Source organism: Lycorma delicatula, chromosome 8, assembly GCF_047948215.1.
Source record: "Lycorma delicatula isolate Av1 chromosome 8, ASM4794821v1, whole genome shotgun sequence".
In the NCBI taxonomy this organism is placed as follows: Eukaryota; Metazoa; Arthropoda; class Insecta; order Hemiptera; family Fulgoridae; genus Lycorma; species Lycorma delicatula.
The window spans coordinates 63418225-63435767 of NC_134462.1; the positions used below are offsets into that span (position 1 = coordinate 63418225).

General features: G+C 31.0%; 1 protein-coding gene across 2 annotated transcripts in view; it reads left to right on the forward strand.

Annotated features, from left to right (window-relative positions):
- The window catches only part of msk (importin-7 msk), a 107626-nt gene that overhangs the window by 66273 nt on the left and 23810 nt on the right, over window positions 1–17543 (forward strand). For both annotated transcript variants that reach the window (XR_012757490.1, XM_075373976.1), the window contains exons 17-19: window positions 3424–3647; window positions 5878–6023; window positions 17069–17128. Coding sequence is in view for 1 of the 2 variants with exons in the window: in XM_075373976.1 (XP_075230091.1) it covers window positions 3424–3647; window positions 5878–6023; window positions 17069–17128 (430 nt within the window). In the remaining variant the exon portion in view is untranslated. The remainder of the gene's footprint in view (window positions 1–3423; window positions 3648–5877; window positions 6024–17068; window positions 17129–17543) is intronic.

Here is a 17543-nt window from a genome sequence, read left to right on the forward strand (position 1 = left end):
TATGTACATTTTATAGATTTGTTAGTTTATAAATTTATGATACAAAAGTTAAGCCACTTATAAAGAAACAATTTCTAGTGATGTATTCTGTATTTATAAAAATAAATGGTGTAAACTTTTTTTAGGGTTTCACAATTTAACATCTACTCAATCATACTTTTATTCTAGTTAAATAGATTATTTCTTGTTCGGAATTATTAAAGTTTAACTTTAAGTGTATTTAACAAACTTAAAAAAAAGAGAAGGTTCTCAATTATACCCATTTATTTATTTTTATGTAACTTCACACCTAAACATTTCATCAAATTGATTTTTAATGATGAAATACATCAACAGATTTGAAATATTAACAGATTTTAATATTAGAAGATTGCTCTGGTTTTCCAGAGCAATAAAAAAAAATTTGTGTAATGTACACAGGCAATTTGAAAACATTTACATAATTTATTGATATAATATAATGATATTTAGACTGATGTATCATGTCATTCTGATAATCAAAGTTTTTTTTAATATAAAACCTTGGAAAATTTTCTAACCAGAATAAGTAGATTTGAAAATGTGAAAGGCAAATTTTGGCTATATTTTTTATAAATCAATTCACATTTAATTAAGACATAATATGTACTAACATTTGCCCTGGATAGATCAAAGAAAAATGTGATAAACCATCTTCAGAGCATCATCACAATATACACAAGTACATAATAAAAAATAGATATCATTAAATGTGCATTATTAAAAAATTAAAACGTAAATTTATGGAATAATATTTAGATAAATAAATTGAGATACTAAATATAAAAATCCATGTGGTGCTCTCCACATCAAAAAGATCAAATCAAAAAAATATGTTATTGATAAAAAAATAGCAACAACTGTAAAAAAAAAAATCTGACACTACATGACTTCCTTGTATGCCTATTAAATTACACATATACATTTTTTTTTTTTTTTTAATGAAAAAATAAAATTTTATTTTTTAATAACATGTGATATTTTTTTCTTTTTTTTACTGTTGAATTATTTATCGTAAAACTTTTTTATAAAGGTTAATAATTATTAATAAATCAGTATATTTAAATTTTAAAAAAAGTCAAAGGAGATGAATTCAGATTGAACCAATTTGCCTTCTCCTTGTAAGATCCAAATATTTCATTAATTAAAATTTTATTTGGCTGTAACTCTGGAACCAATGAAAGTAAGTACTACTTATGATATATGTTGGCTCTCAATGAGTGCTTATAACTGCAGTTAAGAAAAGTTTTAATTTGGGCTTTTTTAGACACTTTTGGGTCCATTCTAATGCAATCAAAAGGGGAGGTGACAACTAGATGTTACAACATTCATAAATCCAAAATTTCAATATCCTATGGCTAATTGAATTTGAGTTATGTGTGTGTCCATATGTACAGACGTCATGCTGAAACTAATCAAGATGGATATTTTCATTGAAATCTGTAAAACAAAATTTTTCAGTCACAGTATTTCCTTTACTTCATACAATGAAGTAAAAATAACTATAAAATAATTAATCAAACATCATTAATGAAAATTATTTGACAACATATTGAATGAAGATGCAAAAAATTCAGGCCTTTTTTTAATTGTATTTTAAATAAATTTATGAGATTTGTAATTTATTCAAAATTGCAGTGAAAGCGTAAGGCTGTTTCTCGTAAACTGAAGTATTATGTTGAGTTATATGGAAACAGTTTATCTGTTTACATTTGGTAGTGGTTATTTACCACTACCAAATGTAGGACTTTCCTGGAATGCGGCTTTAGCCGTATTCCAGGAAAGTCCTACAACTGTTTTGTCAACTTTTTTCAAGAATAAATGACTTATTTTAGCAAAGATTGCATATTTATAAATGTAAACACAAGTAAACATTTAGTTTTCTAAATATCTGCCTACGGGTTCAAATGTGGATACCAAATTCTATATTTGACGATTCTTTATATCTTGAAAAGTTATTATCTTTTGAGGGAACCCCAAGAGTTATTATAATTCAAACAGGAATAAATTTAAACATAATAAATATTTAATAAGGAAAAGTTAGCATTTTATTAAAGCACTTTAAAGGACAATTTGATTTTATTGCAAATTTAATCATTTCAAGGAAACTTTTTTGTAATAAAACACAGACTTATGCATTACAAAAACATTAATACAGATTGTATGTGTGACTGACTTTGTTTATCTTAAAATTAAAATAGAACTAAAAAATTACAAATAAAATGTTTTAAATAATACGAAGGGACTTCAAGAGATAAGTTTGTTTACATTTGTGCTATTCAGCTGTTATGCAAACCTAAAAATCAAGTTGTAGGGATTGCAATTTGTTGTTACATGTTAATTTCTGCTAATTAGGAATTAATTATGTCAAGAAAAAATTAGTTCAAGAAAAAATGCTCATGAAAAAATGATAAGATGGAACACCTTTTGGCGGTGTTCTACAGCAAGTCAGCATTTGTGAGTATATAGATATCTTAACTTTTTTAATTGAATTGATATAAAATAAACAACATTTCTAAATAGTATACTATTTGTATTTGTCCCAGACATATACACAATCACAAACTTCAAAAACTTTACGATTTTAATTTTTACACATATTACGATAAAGGTCAAAAATAAATGTTTTCAAAAACCTGTTATACCATAATAAATAAAAAAAAATATATGTTAAAAAATATTTCCAGTTATTACTTTACTTACAGATATTAATTACTTTTTGTAATTTTGAAACATTCTTCAAAATCTATTGACTGCAATCACTCCTCCCTTATGATAAAAAAAAAAATTAATAAAAATTTCAAGTTTGTCTATAAAATATGTTTTATAATCAGTTTTGTAGAAACACAAAAAATAATAGAAAAAAATAGTAAGTGTTGATTGGTGTTAGCATTGTATGCATACATGTCATATTTGCATATAAAGTTAAGGTAATTAAAATATAGTTCACTTGAATAAGCTAATTCAAAACAAAACTGTTAGTAACTGTAGATAAGCTAAGAAGAAAAATTGCCGGTTATGTTCTGCATTCATAATCATTTATATTAGCAATAGCAATACTGTAATTATATAAAGCTAACAGTTATATATGAAATTAAATGCTACAAACTTTCACTTATTATAAAAACCAATGTAATTTTTTGGGAAATAAATGACAACAAAAGATTTTGAAGAAAGGACTGATCACCGTGAGAGTAGCCAAAGAGTTGATAATTAAATTGAATGTAACACTTCAATAGATATCATTTTTATGTAAAGATTTTTTTTACATTAAATGTAAAAAATTATTAAGTAATTTTATAAGACTGTCCATGGATTTTTATTGTAATAATAAAATAGTGATTGTCTGGTGTACTATTGTAAGTAGCATTTATTATAAATAATTTGTGTTTATTTCTATTTCAGTGCATCCCATCATTTGTTGAATTAGTTTTACAAAGGTTGATGCGAGAAGTTAAGACATCAGAATTAAGGACAATGTGCCTACAGGTTGTTATAGCTGCTCTTTATTATAATCCCCAACTTCTTTTTGATACTATGGATAAACTCCAGCTCTCTGTACCTTCGACTGAATCTATAACATCACATTTTATCAAGCAGTGGATTCAAGATACAGACTGTTTCTTAGGGTATGCACCTGTTACTTGATAAGAGTAATACTCATGCATTTAAATGTAAAGTATATCTAAGAATAAATCCGGTAAAGATTGGTAAATCTAAAGTACAAAAAAAATCCAGGTTTAATAAAGTTATAAAATAATGAATGAGTTGTCATAATTATAGAAAAATTTATTACTGTGTTCATTATTTGTTTATCTTTGAAAGGTCATTCATCAGAAACCTTTATTTTCATCTAATTCACAAAAATGAGTTTGTTAAAACTGATTATTCAACTCTTTAATCACTAGTCTATATTTGTTGTAACCTGAGAAGGACTACATGAAAAAATTTTAAACTGTACTATGATTTTAATAAAACTACGAAATATTTACAAAAACATTTCTCCCTTCCCTAAAATGAAGCACTATGGGCATAATAATTAATTGGAAGATAAAGTAGAAGTGATCATCAATGCCAATTTTCATTGCTCCTATATATTTTCCATTTCTATTCTCCATTTTTATCCTGTAAATTTTATTATATATTTTAGACAACTCTGCCCACAAAATGCAGATTAATCAAAAATTGTCAATGAAGTTATTGTTATGTAAATTTACATTACAGTAAACCTGTAACAAAATCTACTATGATAATTGTGTTCAGATCTTTTTTTTTCCATTTTGAAGTCATGAGAATTTTTAAACTTTTCCTTTCGTTACTGTTTACATACAAGCTTACCAATAATGAATTAATTGAAAACCTGGAAAAGGAGAGGATCATCACACTAAGTGTAATGTAGTTTATTTTTTCTATAACAAGTTGTTTTTGAGCTGAAAGTATTGGATGGAACAATCTATATTAAATGTACATAAGAAGCAAATTCCATTGCTTTATATGTTGAACTAGGTACTCGGTTTTTGGTTTTCATCAATTAATATTGTAAATTGTGATCGTGCAGGTGTTATTTGTATTAAAATTAAACAGGCTTTCCTCTTGGAATACTTTTCAGTACTCTCCTGAGTAGCTAGCTGTTGGTATTGCAAGGAAGAATTTTTTTGTAGTAATGTACAAAAGGTTTTGTAGTAATGTAAAAAATTCCCAGAATTAGTTTATTTTTTAAAACTGTTATATGAAAAAATTGTGAGTGCATTTCCTTTACAATAGTTTCTTTCATCTGCTACACACTTTTGCAACTGTTCCAGTTGCAAAACATGTCTGGAACCCATTTTGAGATAATATCCTTCACTTGCTTTGTCGTATTGGTCATAATGTAATATTTACATGTAATTGTTCATCATTCTTCATCTTTTTCCTCTTCAGTGCATTTTGCAAGTGTGGCAATAAGTAAAAATCAGCTGGTGCTAGAATGGTGGATGGTCCAGAGTTGTTACATTGTGTTGTTCCAGGTACTGTGACAAGCATGAATCAATGTCTCCGTGCTTTATTATGTGAAAAATCCAATTCTTTTTCCCATTTTTCAGACACTTTCTTCTTGCTCCACCCGATAAATGACAAAAAATATGTACATTCCTTGTTCACTGTCAGCCCATCAAGAATGAATTCGTTTTCCTTTGCTATTGTCCAAATTAAATTTCTGAGACCACAGAGGTGATGTTGATTTCCACTCTGATGGCTGGGAGTTTTGTCTGTGAATCATACTATTAAAAAAAACCATGTCTCATCTGTTATGATCTTGCTCAGAAAAGTGTTTGATCTTAATCATCCATAGTGATGAGGTCTCCTGCTAACAAACTTGATATGTGTAAAGATCATTATGGAGAATACTGTGCCAACTTCAAACTGATTATTTTTTAAAGCAAAATGCAAAGTTTGTAAGTTGCTGATATTTTTTACTGCAACTTAAACGATATAAAGCACAGTTTTAGTATTATTGGCAAAACAGTAAGCGTGATGTGCCGCCTATATTATGATGTGAGTACTGCCAGTGTAAAAATTGGTACATCTCTTTTTTATAATTGGTAGATTGGTATTTTAAGCGATACGAGACATTTCTAGGAACTTTTTGAATCTCCCTTGTATATGTTGAATAGTTGAATGAACTAAATCTGAATGACAAATTTTTGATCTGCAAATAGTTAAATGCAAAAAATAACTAATATTTATTGTTTTACCATATTTCAATCTCATATAAGACATAAATTCATTATCAGTTTATTCCTTTATTAAAAGTTGATGTGATAGTTTTAAATTGTGTTTTTTGGGGTTTTATAATTATTAACTGATAATTTTTTTTTCAAGGTTACATGATAGAAAGCTTTGTGTTCTTGGTTTATGTACATTACTAACTATGTCACCTCAAAGGCCAGTAGCTGTTAATGAATGTGCCTCTCAAATTGTTCCTTCACTGATTTTACTTTTTGATGGCCTTAAGAGAGCTTATACAGGTAATTATTACATGTTTGAAGTAGTATATAAATTAGCACAGCATCAACAGTGTTGATACTGGTGTCTTACTTAAATTGTTAAGTCGTACTTTAATATGATATTCACAAAATTTGTACATCTTATGTATTCTAAACTATTTATTTTATTATTTCTCTTCAACATTATCTCTCTCTCACATCCATTTCTATAAAAATAATAAAGTTAAACGGTAGAGTATGATATAAATATCCATATCCAAGATGCGAATTGTTATGGAATAACAGCAGTAGCTATGGATTTGTAATATAAATTTCAGATCTACAGATTTTGCAGTTTTTTTAATGGAGTTGCTTGTAGGAAAGACAAAGATAAAAAATCTTCACAGCTTTTTTTATATAAATATTCTGAACCTGGGTAGTTATGGGATAATCTGACCATTTGTCTGAAGGTGATTGGAAAATCCCAGATTGCTCGCTAATGGTTGTGCAAAGTTATCTGGGCCAAAGTTTAAGACAATATAGTCTACCTTCAGATGTAAAGTACTGCATCGTTCCGCATATCCATGTTTTGTAGATGAAGTAGATTTTGGTGGAACTAATTGCCTTTGATTTCAGTTGTAATTTTTATTTTACTGTGTGAACGTAAGGTTTGCAGTTGTACTTTTTAATTTAATGTAACTAGTTGGATGGAAGTGGGTACATTGGAGATGTTAAAAATCTATCTTTTATGTAAAAGATGAAACATTTACTTCACAAAAAAAAAAGATTTTCTGTGTCAAATCAGCAAAATGGATAGCCACCGTTCACAAACCAACTGACTGAGATTTTCATGAAATTTGTTATGAATTAACTGTTGGTAGAGGTAGAGTTACGAGAAAATGCTGGAAAATGGCAAATTTTGATTTATGGCAATTTTGTTAGGTCATCCTGAGCAGAAGACACTCTCCATGTGGCAATTTCAGTTATCATACCAGCCCTTCTTTAGTTAGCCCTTATGGGCTTTACTGGAGGTCATCTACAAAATTTCAGCAAAAGGCATCTTTCAGGATGAAAGGGATCTTGTCAGAATGCTACCAATGCGAGAATGACCAAGTGTGTCATTCCCACCATTCCAATCGATGCACTACTATAATTAAGAACTTCTAAGAAAAGAAAACAAAACGCATCTAAGCTAAGTTTCAAATAAGAATGAATAACAAAAATAAGGAACTGAAATTCAGTACCTACCCAAAAGGTAAAGAGTTGAGTTTAATACGCAGTAACAACATGTTATAGAATACAAGAACAACTAACAAACAAAAAAAACCTTGAATACAAAAAAACGTAATACACCAACAGAAATGGAAAGTGAGAGCCCAACTGGCACCCTAGACCCCCTCAGCAATCCTTTCTTTTGCCAAGTAATTTATGAAATTCTTCACTATGATCCATTGGGCATGGTTTCACAAATTAACACAGAGATCTAACATCGACCCAATAATAACGAACTGACAAATAGTCTCCTCCATGTGCATCAACTCGTACTTGGAGCATATTAATAATACTAGGAGTTGAGCCCTCAACAACATATCCCAGTAGCTTTTGAATTTTAACCTATCTACCCAGATTGGCGCTGCATATAGCATAATTGCCTTGCAGACGCCCTTATACAGGATACTCATGATCTTAAAGGTAAAACCCCAATCAGGATTGACCATAACATCAAATACCAAAGAAGCCACTACAGGCCTTCTCTACAATGTATTGATGGTGCTTCTTGAATTACAGCTTCTCATCTCGAAACGCCTCAAGGTACTTTTGAACGTGAACGTACTATATACACTGGCCTGCCATCGAAACATAGACTTGCCAACTCACTACCAAACAGCCTTTGAGGAGCATCATCGTGGTCTTCTCCAGGCTGAAGTCATCTTATATTGATGACCCCACAGCTCGAGTATCCTCTACTTCCCTCAGCGAGCATCCTTTGACCAGCAGGAGCCCATCGTCAGTATAATTCACAATGCGACACCCACTGGGCAATCTCAGCAGCAGAAGAGAATCAAACTCCACCACCCACATCAAAGGACCTAACATGCTGCCCTGGGGACAACTCATGGACAGTATTTTGCCTACCTCATGGCTGCCCTTGCGGAGCAGTAAATCCAGATCACTGAAGTAACTTTGCATGACCTCCAGTTCAATCACAGTGCAGTTGATAAATGGCCAAGGGCCACCACAGATTATTAAACGCCCCAGAAATGTCCAGAAAGATTCCCATGACATATCCTACTTCATTAGTTGTTACCACACTCTTCACACAGAGTTTGGCATTCTCACTGTCTTCTGGGACAAAACCCATACATCAATTAACAAACCGAATTTAACCTTCCATTTATATAGGTACAGAACCTTTTCAAAAACCTTACTTTACCATTAACTGTTAGTAACATCCAAGGGCCTATATGACAAACTAGCAGCCATGCCAACAAACAAGGAAGCATCTGCCAAACGATTTACTGAAAAGACACATGATAATTCTCATCCTCATTCAAGGATCATCATCATCATCAAGCAAACAAGGATTTCCACCATTATGGCATTGAAGCCCAGGGCCTTGCCAGTAATCTCAAAGGGCAATGCATCCCTGTGAAAATGAGCAACCTCACACTGCACCTGCAGATTGTATATGGTCTCTCCAGCTTTCTCATGATCAGGCAGTAAATCGTCAAGTAATCTGTGAAAAATTTCAATCATATTCAAAATTATACCGTACCAGGTTGAGAGAGCAGATAGAAGATCTTTCCTAGGTTTGTTCCCAAAAACTTATGTATAATTCCCCAGGGATCTGTGTTCCCCCGCTCATGCACAAAGGAATGCCAGGAATCCCTCTTCAACATATGAAAATTCTAAATAAAGATCCGTTTATTCAGGCAGTCTTTGTAGCTGAATATGACTTCCCACCACCCAGGATTACCTTCACACTGAGACAATCTCCTTAACTAACAGACAGCTTGTTTCAAAGCTGACAATTCCCTACACCATCATGGGGCAAGCCTCTCTGGACCTGAACTGCGGGGAATTGAGCACTTAGTGACATCGATAAAAGCTGTCAACAAACTCTCTGCCCACTTCTTCCAAATCCAAAACTCAAAGTCTGGCGAAAAGGAAGTCAGCAATGCCAGTACAGGAAACGACCCTACTGAACTGAACATTACTTCAGTAGCGCTCACTCGAATCACCAACAATCTCATAAATAATCTGTCAATGATCGCTTGAGCAATCCACCACCTTCCAGTCATAAACATTACCAGGAGTAAACCGACCATCAGGAGTTGCCCATCATACCTGCATATGGGCAACTCACCTGGTACATTAAATACCTGTAGATAATATTGGGCTAAAAAGCTCTCTATTAATTCACCACCATCATTGAAGAGATTGCTATGCCACAATAATGAGTTAGCATTCACATCTGCACCAATAAAATGATTGGACTGGTACCAGAGAATCATAAAAGTTTATCCCAGACCTCAAGATGACTATCAGCAGGGTCTCTATCCTGAAAGTGTGAACTTGCAACATAAAGATGCAAGTTCTGAATATCCACACAGACAAAAGCATGATGATTATTTGAGAGCTGTCGATTGAAGACACAATCTACTTCCCTTCTGCACATAATAGAATCTGTTGGAAATTAAACACTGCAACCCTCTAAGTAGAGCAATCTCACAGCGCTCAGTCTGAACTATATAAGCACTGTGCGGGTTTAACTGCTCAAATTTAACCATTTAACGCTAACTTAGTTCAAGTGCATAGTGACAGCCCTCTGATAATAACTGCAATCATTACTATTCACAGAGTGCTTGAAATCCTTCTGAAGACATTTACAGTTGGCACAAGTTGGAAGTCAGACCCTCCAGCTTCGTGGGACACTCATTTTGTTTATGTACTTCATCCTCACAATGAGAATACACTACCCAAGACTGTTTGCAAAACTTCGATCTTGCACAAAGAGAAGTCTGTGAACAATCTGCCTTCTGAAACTAAGCTTTTGAAAAGATCTAGACTAACTTCAAACCTATGGTAGCACTCAGCCTCATGCCTACCCGATTTAAATAATCAACATTCAGCTTTAAAGGCCACTTTAGTCATCTGAGTAATTTTGCTCTCTTATGAGAGTCATTAATTCCTCCTCAAACACCAGTCAGTGTCAAACAATGACTCTAGGACGCCTCTTCCTCTATGGACTGACTTTCACGTCGGTTTTACTGACCTCAAGAGTCTTAAATTACCTTAATAGTCTCTTTGTTACTGGAAATGACAGCTAACTTTTTTTTTTGTCTCGCATGTGTCACAAATTTTAAGGCTTGACTTTTGACGGACAACCTGAAATTGGTCCATCTCTACTGGTTTTCTCAGTTACACCTTCCTTGAGGTTGATGAACACGACCTCAGGCAGTGTTCGGGACAGACTGGCCTCCCTTTTCTCTTTCAACATCTCAGTATAACTTTTCCACTGTGACCACAATGGCAGGGATGGAAACAGTATCCATAACCACAACTTTTCGTATTCACTAGCCAGAGCAAAACAATTGACTTAAAATTCTTAATTATGGATGGAACCTGTCTCCTCATCATTGACATGGTAGTCTTTGGATTTTCAAGGAATTGCATTAATTTTGCTTACTTCTCAAAGACTTTGACTAATACAACCGACCTATGACCTTCCCAGCCGCCACATTAAATTCATTAATAATATTCATGACCCCACCAGCTCTAGAGGTCCCCAAGACCTCTGGTCTAAATTCATCCTCCCCAGAAGAGACAGAGGAGTTGCCAAGCCCAACCTCCGCAATAGTGCGTGCAGGGAATCTACTGCGCCAGGGCCTACCTGCCCTCTTCCCTTCAGTTTCTAACATTTCATCACTAAAATAAAAGAAAATATCCAACTAAGAAAATATAAATGTTTGTTTTACAATCAATGTAAACAAAACAAACATAAATAGTGCCGACCAATGAAAAACAATCAGCCAGTAGCAAAAGATCAATCACCTAAACAATCTGCCACCTAAATAAGATGGTTGCCAATGACAACAAACACTAATTATGATAACTGACCACAAAATAATATAACTAACAACAAAACAACAGAAGAAACCATAATTATACCCCCAGGAGAGTAGTTTTAAAGAAAGTCAAACCACCCAGCAAGCTAATTAGCTAGCCTGTTAGGCTACCTATGCAGTTAATATATGAAAGTAATAATATAATAAAAACTCAGAACAACAACAAAACCACTAAAATCTAACCACAGTAATCACTAATTGAACTAACTATTGTTTGTTATTGTTAAGTAGGTATTGAATAATGTAATTTGAAAAACAAATTATCATCAAAGCTTACTTGAACACAACCTTCCTCACTGATGATGTTGCATGTTGAACTCATAGTGTTAGGTCAGCATAACTTTGTTGTTTTTTAAGGTAGAATGATAAACTTGGACTTATTTTAAAGCTATTTTAATGCTCTTTCATGTGATATACAAGCCTATGTTTATATAAATCTTTATTTCAAGGTCACCACCTTTAACTTTTGACCTGAATTTCAGAAAAAACATCTTTCATTTTATTTTGAAAAGTATATTTTATTCATCATTATATTATAAAATAGCTGTGCAAATTTGAAACTGGGACTGCATTGGAATCAAGAGAGAAAAATAAAATTTGTAAATGTTTTAACAAAAAACATTTTTGTGGGTCTTGAGGTGATAAATACTTAACTTTTTATTGGCTGAACTTGCAAAAAGAAACCAAAAGTAATGAGGTAATATGTTGCTCATTTGTTTTGTCTATTAATAAGAAATAGTTTATCTCAACTCAGTCAAATGACTAACGATGGTGTAATGCGATGATTCAATGTAATTTATACAAATTGAAAGACAAAATGTAATGAAGGTTACTATATCATCAGTTAAGTCATAGTTTGTGTCCATTGTTTTAGTGTAAATAATATTAAATATGGACTTAAACTATTTGATTTATTTGAATAGTTTATTTTTGGAATAATATAAGAAAGCATGAGCACTGTATAAATATGCCTGCCCTGAAGTCAAGATATTTAGTGTTCATTTATTGATTGCTAAGTATTGGTGTCTTCTGAAATATGGCAACATTTCATAATAAATGCTGTAATCCATTTCAAGAAATAGGTCATATAATGTTGCTAAGAATTAAAGAAAAGTATTACCATGTTTGATGGAAAACTATCCAAGTTTAGAAAGTAGTTGGAAGATTTGTGATTAGTGTCAGAAAAAACTTGCCTTAGTAATAACGTTTCAACAGAAGAAGAAGCCCTTTATTATAAAACAGATTATGCATTAAGACGGGCTCAATAAGAGTCAAGTGAGTATTGGGGAATCACCTGTAAAATCTAAAAGTTCCAAGAGAAAACATATCCTGCCAAAAAGATTGCAAAAATTGAGTCGTCATTGAGGGAAAAAATGTTCCTTGTAAAAACTGAGAATTCAGTGAACCTAATAGTGAAATCTTGGTACAATTGAAAGAAAAATCTAATTGTACAATGGATAGAAGTCTTAAAATAACAATTCTTTCTCTTTTTCCATAAAGTTGAAGTGTCAAAAAAGTGCAAGATGGAACTCCTAGGAACTACGAATTACATGATAACAACAGGCAAAACAACTAGTTGAAGAACAAAGAATTCTAGTTGGCATTTTATAAATCAAATGATGTAAGTTGTGTAATGCCAGGCATAAAAGACTGTGTCAATCAAATCACCTTATGGAAACATTCAAGTTTAAAAAAGAGTAATGCTGGCTAATTTGAAAGAGATTCATCAGCATTTATAGAAAATCATACAGGTATTAATATTTGGTCTTTTTCTTTTTTAGATTCAATATTTGTTGAAAATTCTGTGGACAAAATAACTTTTACAATGGATATCAATCAATCATTCAAATTTAGAAACAGTAGAGAACACAGAAGATTTTATTGAGACGTTTATTGAAAAAAATTATCAATTCTCGTTTGCCATTCATTAGTTGCTTTTCTGCAGTCAAACTTCTTAAAAAATGTAAAAACTGTAATTGAACCCTGAAATTTTTATCGCATTGTGACATAGGGCTTCTCATTCCTGTGAAGCCTAAGGGTTTCTCTGGAGAAATGAACAGGCTACAGTTCCCTTTTGCTATTTATTTTAAAAGCCAAAAATTTGCAGACACTTTAAATGATAATTTAGTTATGTCTGACAGCCTTAACCCATTCGCCGTAGTACAGCACATATATATGCCCGTAATAGGGAGTTGCTGTGAGCTTGTCTTCTTTTGTGTAATTCCAGTACAGTGCGAAACAGTAAGTTATTTAACTTGCTCTCGTGCTGTTGCCATATTGTACTTGAAGACTGTGCACAACAACGCATAATACCATATCTAATGAATATTTTATTTTTCTTTATAACAAAATATTTTTTAAAACAATTTTATAGTCTATGATATCTGAAAACGTGAACTAACTCTAGTTGAAATAGTTTTTTATACATATTCTTATTTAGCATCTATTTGTATTAAGTAAAAAAATAATTCAATATCAGCATTTATAAGATTAAGTTATATTATGAATGTTTTATTGAATAACTTGTGATAAAAATATATAAAAAAGAAATAAAATTGTCAGAAAGAGATTAAAAAACAATGTGACATGCGGTACAGCACAAACATATACTGAACGAAAATCAAAGATCAAACTCTATAAGCAAGCATATAGAGTAAATCTATAAACTACAAGCTCAGTACAAAACCTCAGGATGGATCAATATGTGCCATAATGCATAGTGGATTTACAAAATAAAAATTTTGTGAATTTAACTTATAAGAAAGACTCAGGTGCTGAGGCAGAATGGCACTTCTTTGCCACATCATGTGGCAAGAGTGAATGTACGGTTTTGGTTGTACTCGTAAAAGATTAGCATCAAAAGCAAGTTTACAACACCCATACCAAGATCAAATAACAAAAATCACTCAACTTCATGATTGTACTCCGTCAAATATTGAAAATATTAATTTAGTATCAGAAAGAAGAAAAGTATTAGCATTTCTGTATTATCTTGAGTATTTAGAAGAAAAGTATTAAGCAAAAGCAGCGGCAACCCCAGGTACTCAAAAGTTGCATGTATTTTACCAGCCAGGAAAGAATATCTTAAAACAAAAATTATTTTTGAAAATGATGAATATGAACAACGTAAAGTTCTGCATGAAACGGAAGTTGGAAATTCCTGTTATAAAAGGGTTTGTCACGTGCACGTATAATGGTGCTTGGTTGTTGGCTTTTGTATAAGTAAATTTCCTCACCCTCAAGATCCATCTCCTTCTTAATGTTTTCCCAACACAGTGATATTCTAATATTACCTTGACAGGAAGTACTAACAAAAGTTAATCCAAAAACTAATACTGGCCATACATATACCTTATCTGAAAAGGAAGTTACTTAGGCAAATGGAAAAACTGAGCGAAAAGTTAATTTAATACTAATGTTATTGGTATAATTATTAAAAGCCAATGAAAATATCAGATTACATTTATTAAGTTATTATAAAAAATTATTTTTATAAAAATATTACTTTGAAAAATTCATCAGTACATTAGCATTAATCAATACATAAGTGCTGTTGATATATTTTTATTGTTAAAGTTAATACAAATTAAAATATTTATTTTATTTAAAATAACAGCTGCTGGAATGAAAGGTTAATTTAAGAATGTATAAAATTTGAATTTGAAATTTTTATTGATTTGCCTCATTTTTTGTATATCGTTTAAGAAAGGCATGCATTATTACATTTTAATTATTAGTTGTACAATTGTTATTTATATTATTGTAGCTTCTTGTATTAGAAGTGAGTCTTGAGAATTATATTTTATACATAATTATGTTTTACACTTGAGTTGCTTTAGATCACTTAAAAATATATGAGATTTATCGTTTTACTTAAAATTATTTTCATTTCAATTTTGAGCATAAAGTGTAATGTTTTTCAAACTCATTTTGACTTAATATTAATTCCAAACTTGTTATAAAACTAATTAGAAATTTTTAAAACAGTATATTTTGCTAAAACATTGATACAAATTTTATTTTTTATCCCCTGATCCCAAAGCAGACCCAGTTTCAAATTTCTCAATTACATATAAATTAACATATTTTTTTATTAAAAAATATGACCTGGTTTTCTGAAATTCCTATGTCAAAAGATGGTAACTTAAAATTTATATAACATAACCTTCTTGTATATCATGAAAGAGCATCAAATAAGCTTTAAAATGATACAAAGTTTATCATTCTACCTTTATAAATAACAAAGTTATGTTGACCTAACACTACTGCTGCAAGTCAAAATTTGCCATTTCCCAGCAAATTTGAAAGCCTCTAAAAGCGGAAATAGTTTGATAGTTCTGAAATTTAGTATTTTCTCTATCAACTTTATCAACGATTAATTCATATCAAATTTCATGAAAATTCCAGTAGCAAAAATGTTTGAAACTGAAATGACATGGACTAGTCTAAGGAAAATTTGTATAAATTGTGTCAATAAATATGGACTGGTACACCAGAAAATGACCATGTTTTGGTTGCCAAATTTTGTACAACTTAAAAAACCAAATTTTCTTTATTGCACAGTTTACTTCGTAATTGCTAGCAACATTTTGTTTTCAAAATGCATTTAGAAAATAGTAGATTCAGAAATATTTATAAATATATAGTTGAACAGAAACTACTCATTTTATATACAAACTGCGCAGGTAGGTGTCCCCTGTTTCATATTATGATTCCTGATGAATTACTTATCTGTCAGTAATGTATTACTAAATATTGGACTATTGTATAGTTTAACATCTGCATTTTTATTTTGAAGTAGTTTTTGAATACTTCAAATAATTATTCATATTAAAAATGAAAACAAATTCATATATTTAAGTGTTCTTTTCTGAAATCATAACCATTCCCTTGTCTGTTTTGTTATTACCTATATTAGATATGGTACTAGCTATTAAGATTAACTCTTAATTATGAGAATAGTGTAATAATTGCATGATAGTTTCTACTACGGTGCTTTTGAATAATAGCAGTTGTAAAAGCTACCCAACATGTACTTGATTTATCTCTGGAAGCATCTACTATCAATTTTTCCATAGATGCACTGCTGTTCAAAATGCAGCTGTTGAAAAATTCACACTTTTCATTTCTATTTCTAGAATTGGTTTGATTCACATTGGTGGTGGTGTGTAGTATATTTTTCACAATCTTAAGTCTTAATTGAACATACTTTTTATCAACGCATCTTTATGTGATATATGAGTTTTATGATAATTAACTGTAATTCTGTGTATTGAAATTTTTGCATGTATAAATTTATTGATATATTGTAATAATTCAGATTTTCTACCAATTAGTAAAGATAACTGAATTAAGAATTAGTGGATATTACTGATGAGTGCATTTAAGTTTATTTCAGTAACAATCTACATAGTTGTAATAAAATCTTATCCGAAGCACCAGTTATCCCAGATAATAATTTTTTTTTTAATTTACATGCCACCTTCTGCTTGAAGATAAGTCCTACAGGAGAAAACTCTCCCTGTATTATGCATTACAATTTATTGTTTATATACTCAAAGATTGTAAGGTTTAGAGATGAGGAACCACAAAAATGTGCTTTATAAAATATCACCTTTTTCTTTTCTTTTTTATATTTCCTTGCATAAATGTCACTTTTTTAATACTTAATCTTCTCAATTGTAACATCAAATTAAAGTTTCTTAGTTATTTAAACAATAATTTAAGAGTTTGCTATTGTAAGAAATATAATCTTGCAATTAAGTAAATAAATTTAACAGTTATATCCAAAGCTAGTTTTTAAAAAAATTCTTGCAAAACTCAACTAATAGTCTTGCCAGTACAGAACCTTATTCCTGTTGCTTCTAGGATCAATTAATTACATTTGCTCAAAAGTGCATATTTTGTTACATAAAGATGTTTTAAGCTGAGTTCTAAATTGTTTTATTTTGTGTTTAGCAAAAGCACAAGAAGCTGAGGATGATGACGATGATGATGATGAGTCAGATGCAGATGAAGGTAATTATTTTTACTTGAATTATTAATGAATTTCAGAATACAAGGACTAAAACTAGTTTTACTCATAGAGGTTGTTGATTTTTATTTTAAAATGTCTATTTATATATTGTTTTTAACCATATTTCAACAGACCTGGAAAAGTAAGGGAAAAATTGATTTGGCTCAGGGAAAGTTAGTGAAAATTTTGGTAAAACCCTTTTGAAGCGTGGGTGTTATTCACAGAAGCCTGTATGTTGTGATATAATCTGAATTAAAAATTGATGTTTAAATTGTGTTTTAAGATGATTAAAGTTTTAATTATTTTGAAGTAACTTCCCATAAATATTGTACCTTGAATTTTTAAAATTGGTTACAGCTACAGTAAGTGGTGCGATAAAAAGAATACCAGCTTACTACAGACAGAGTCTCTGTCCAT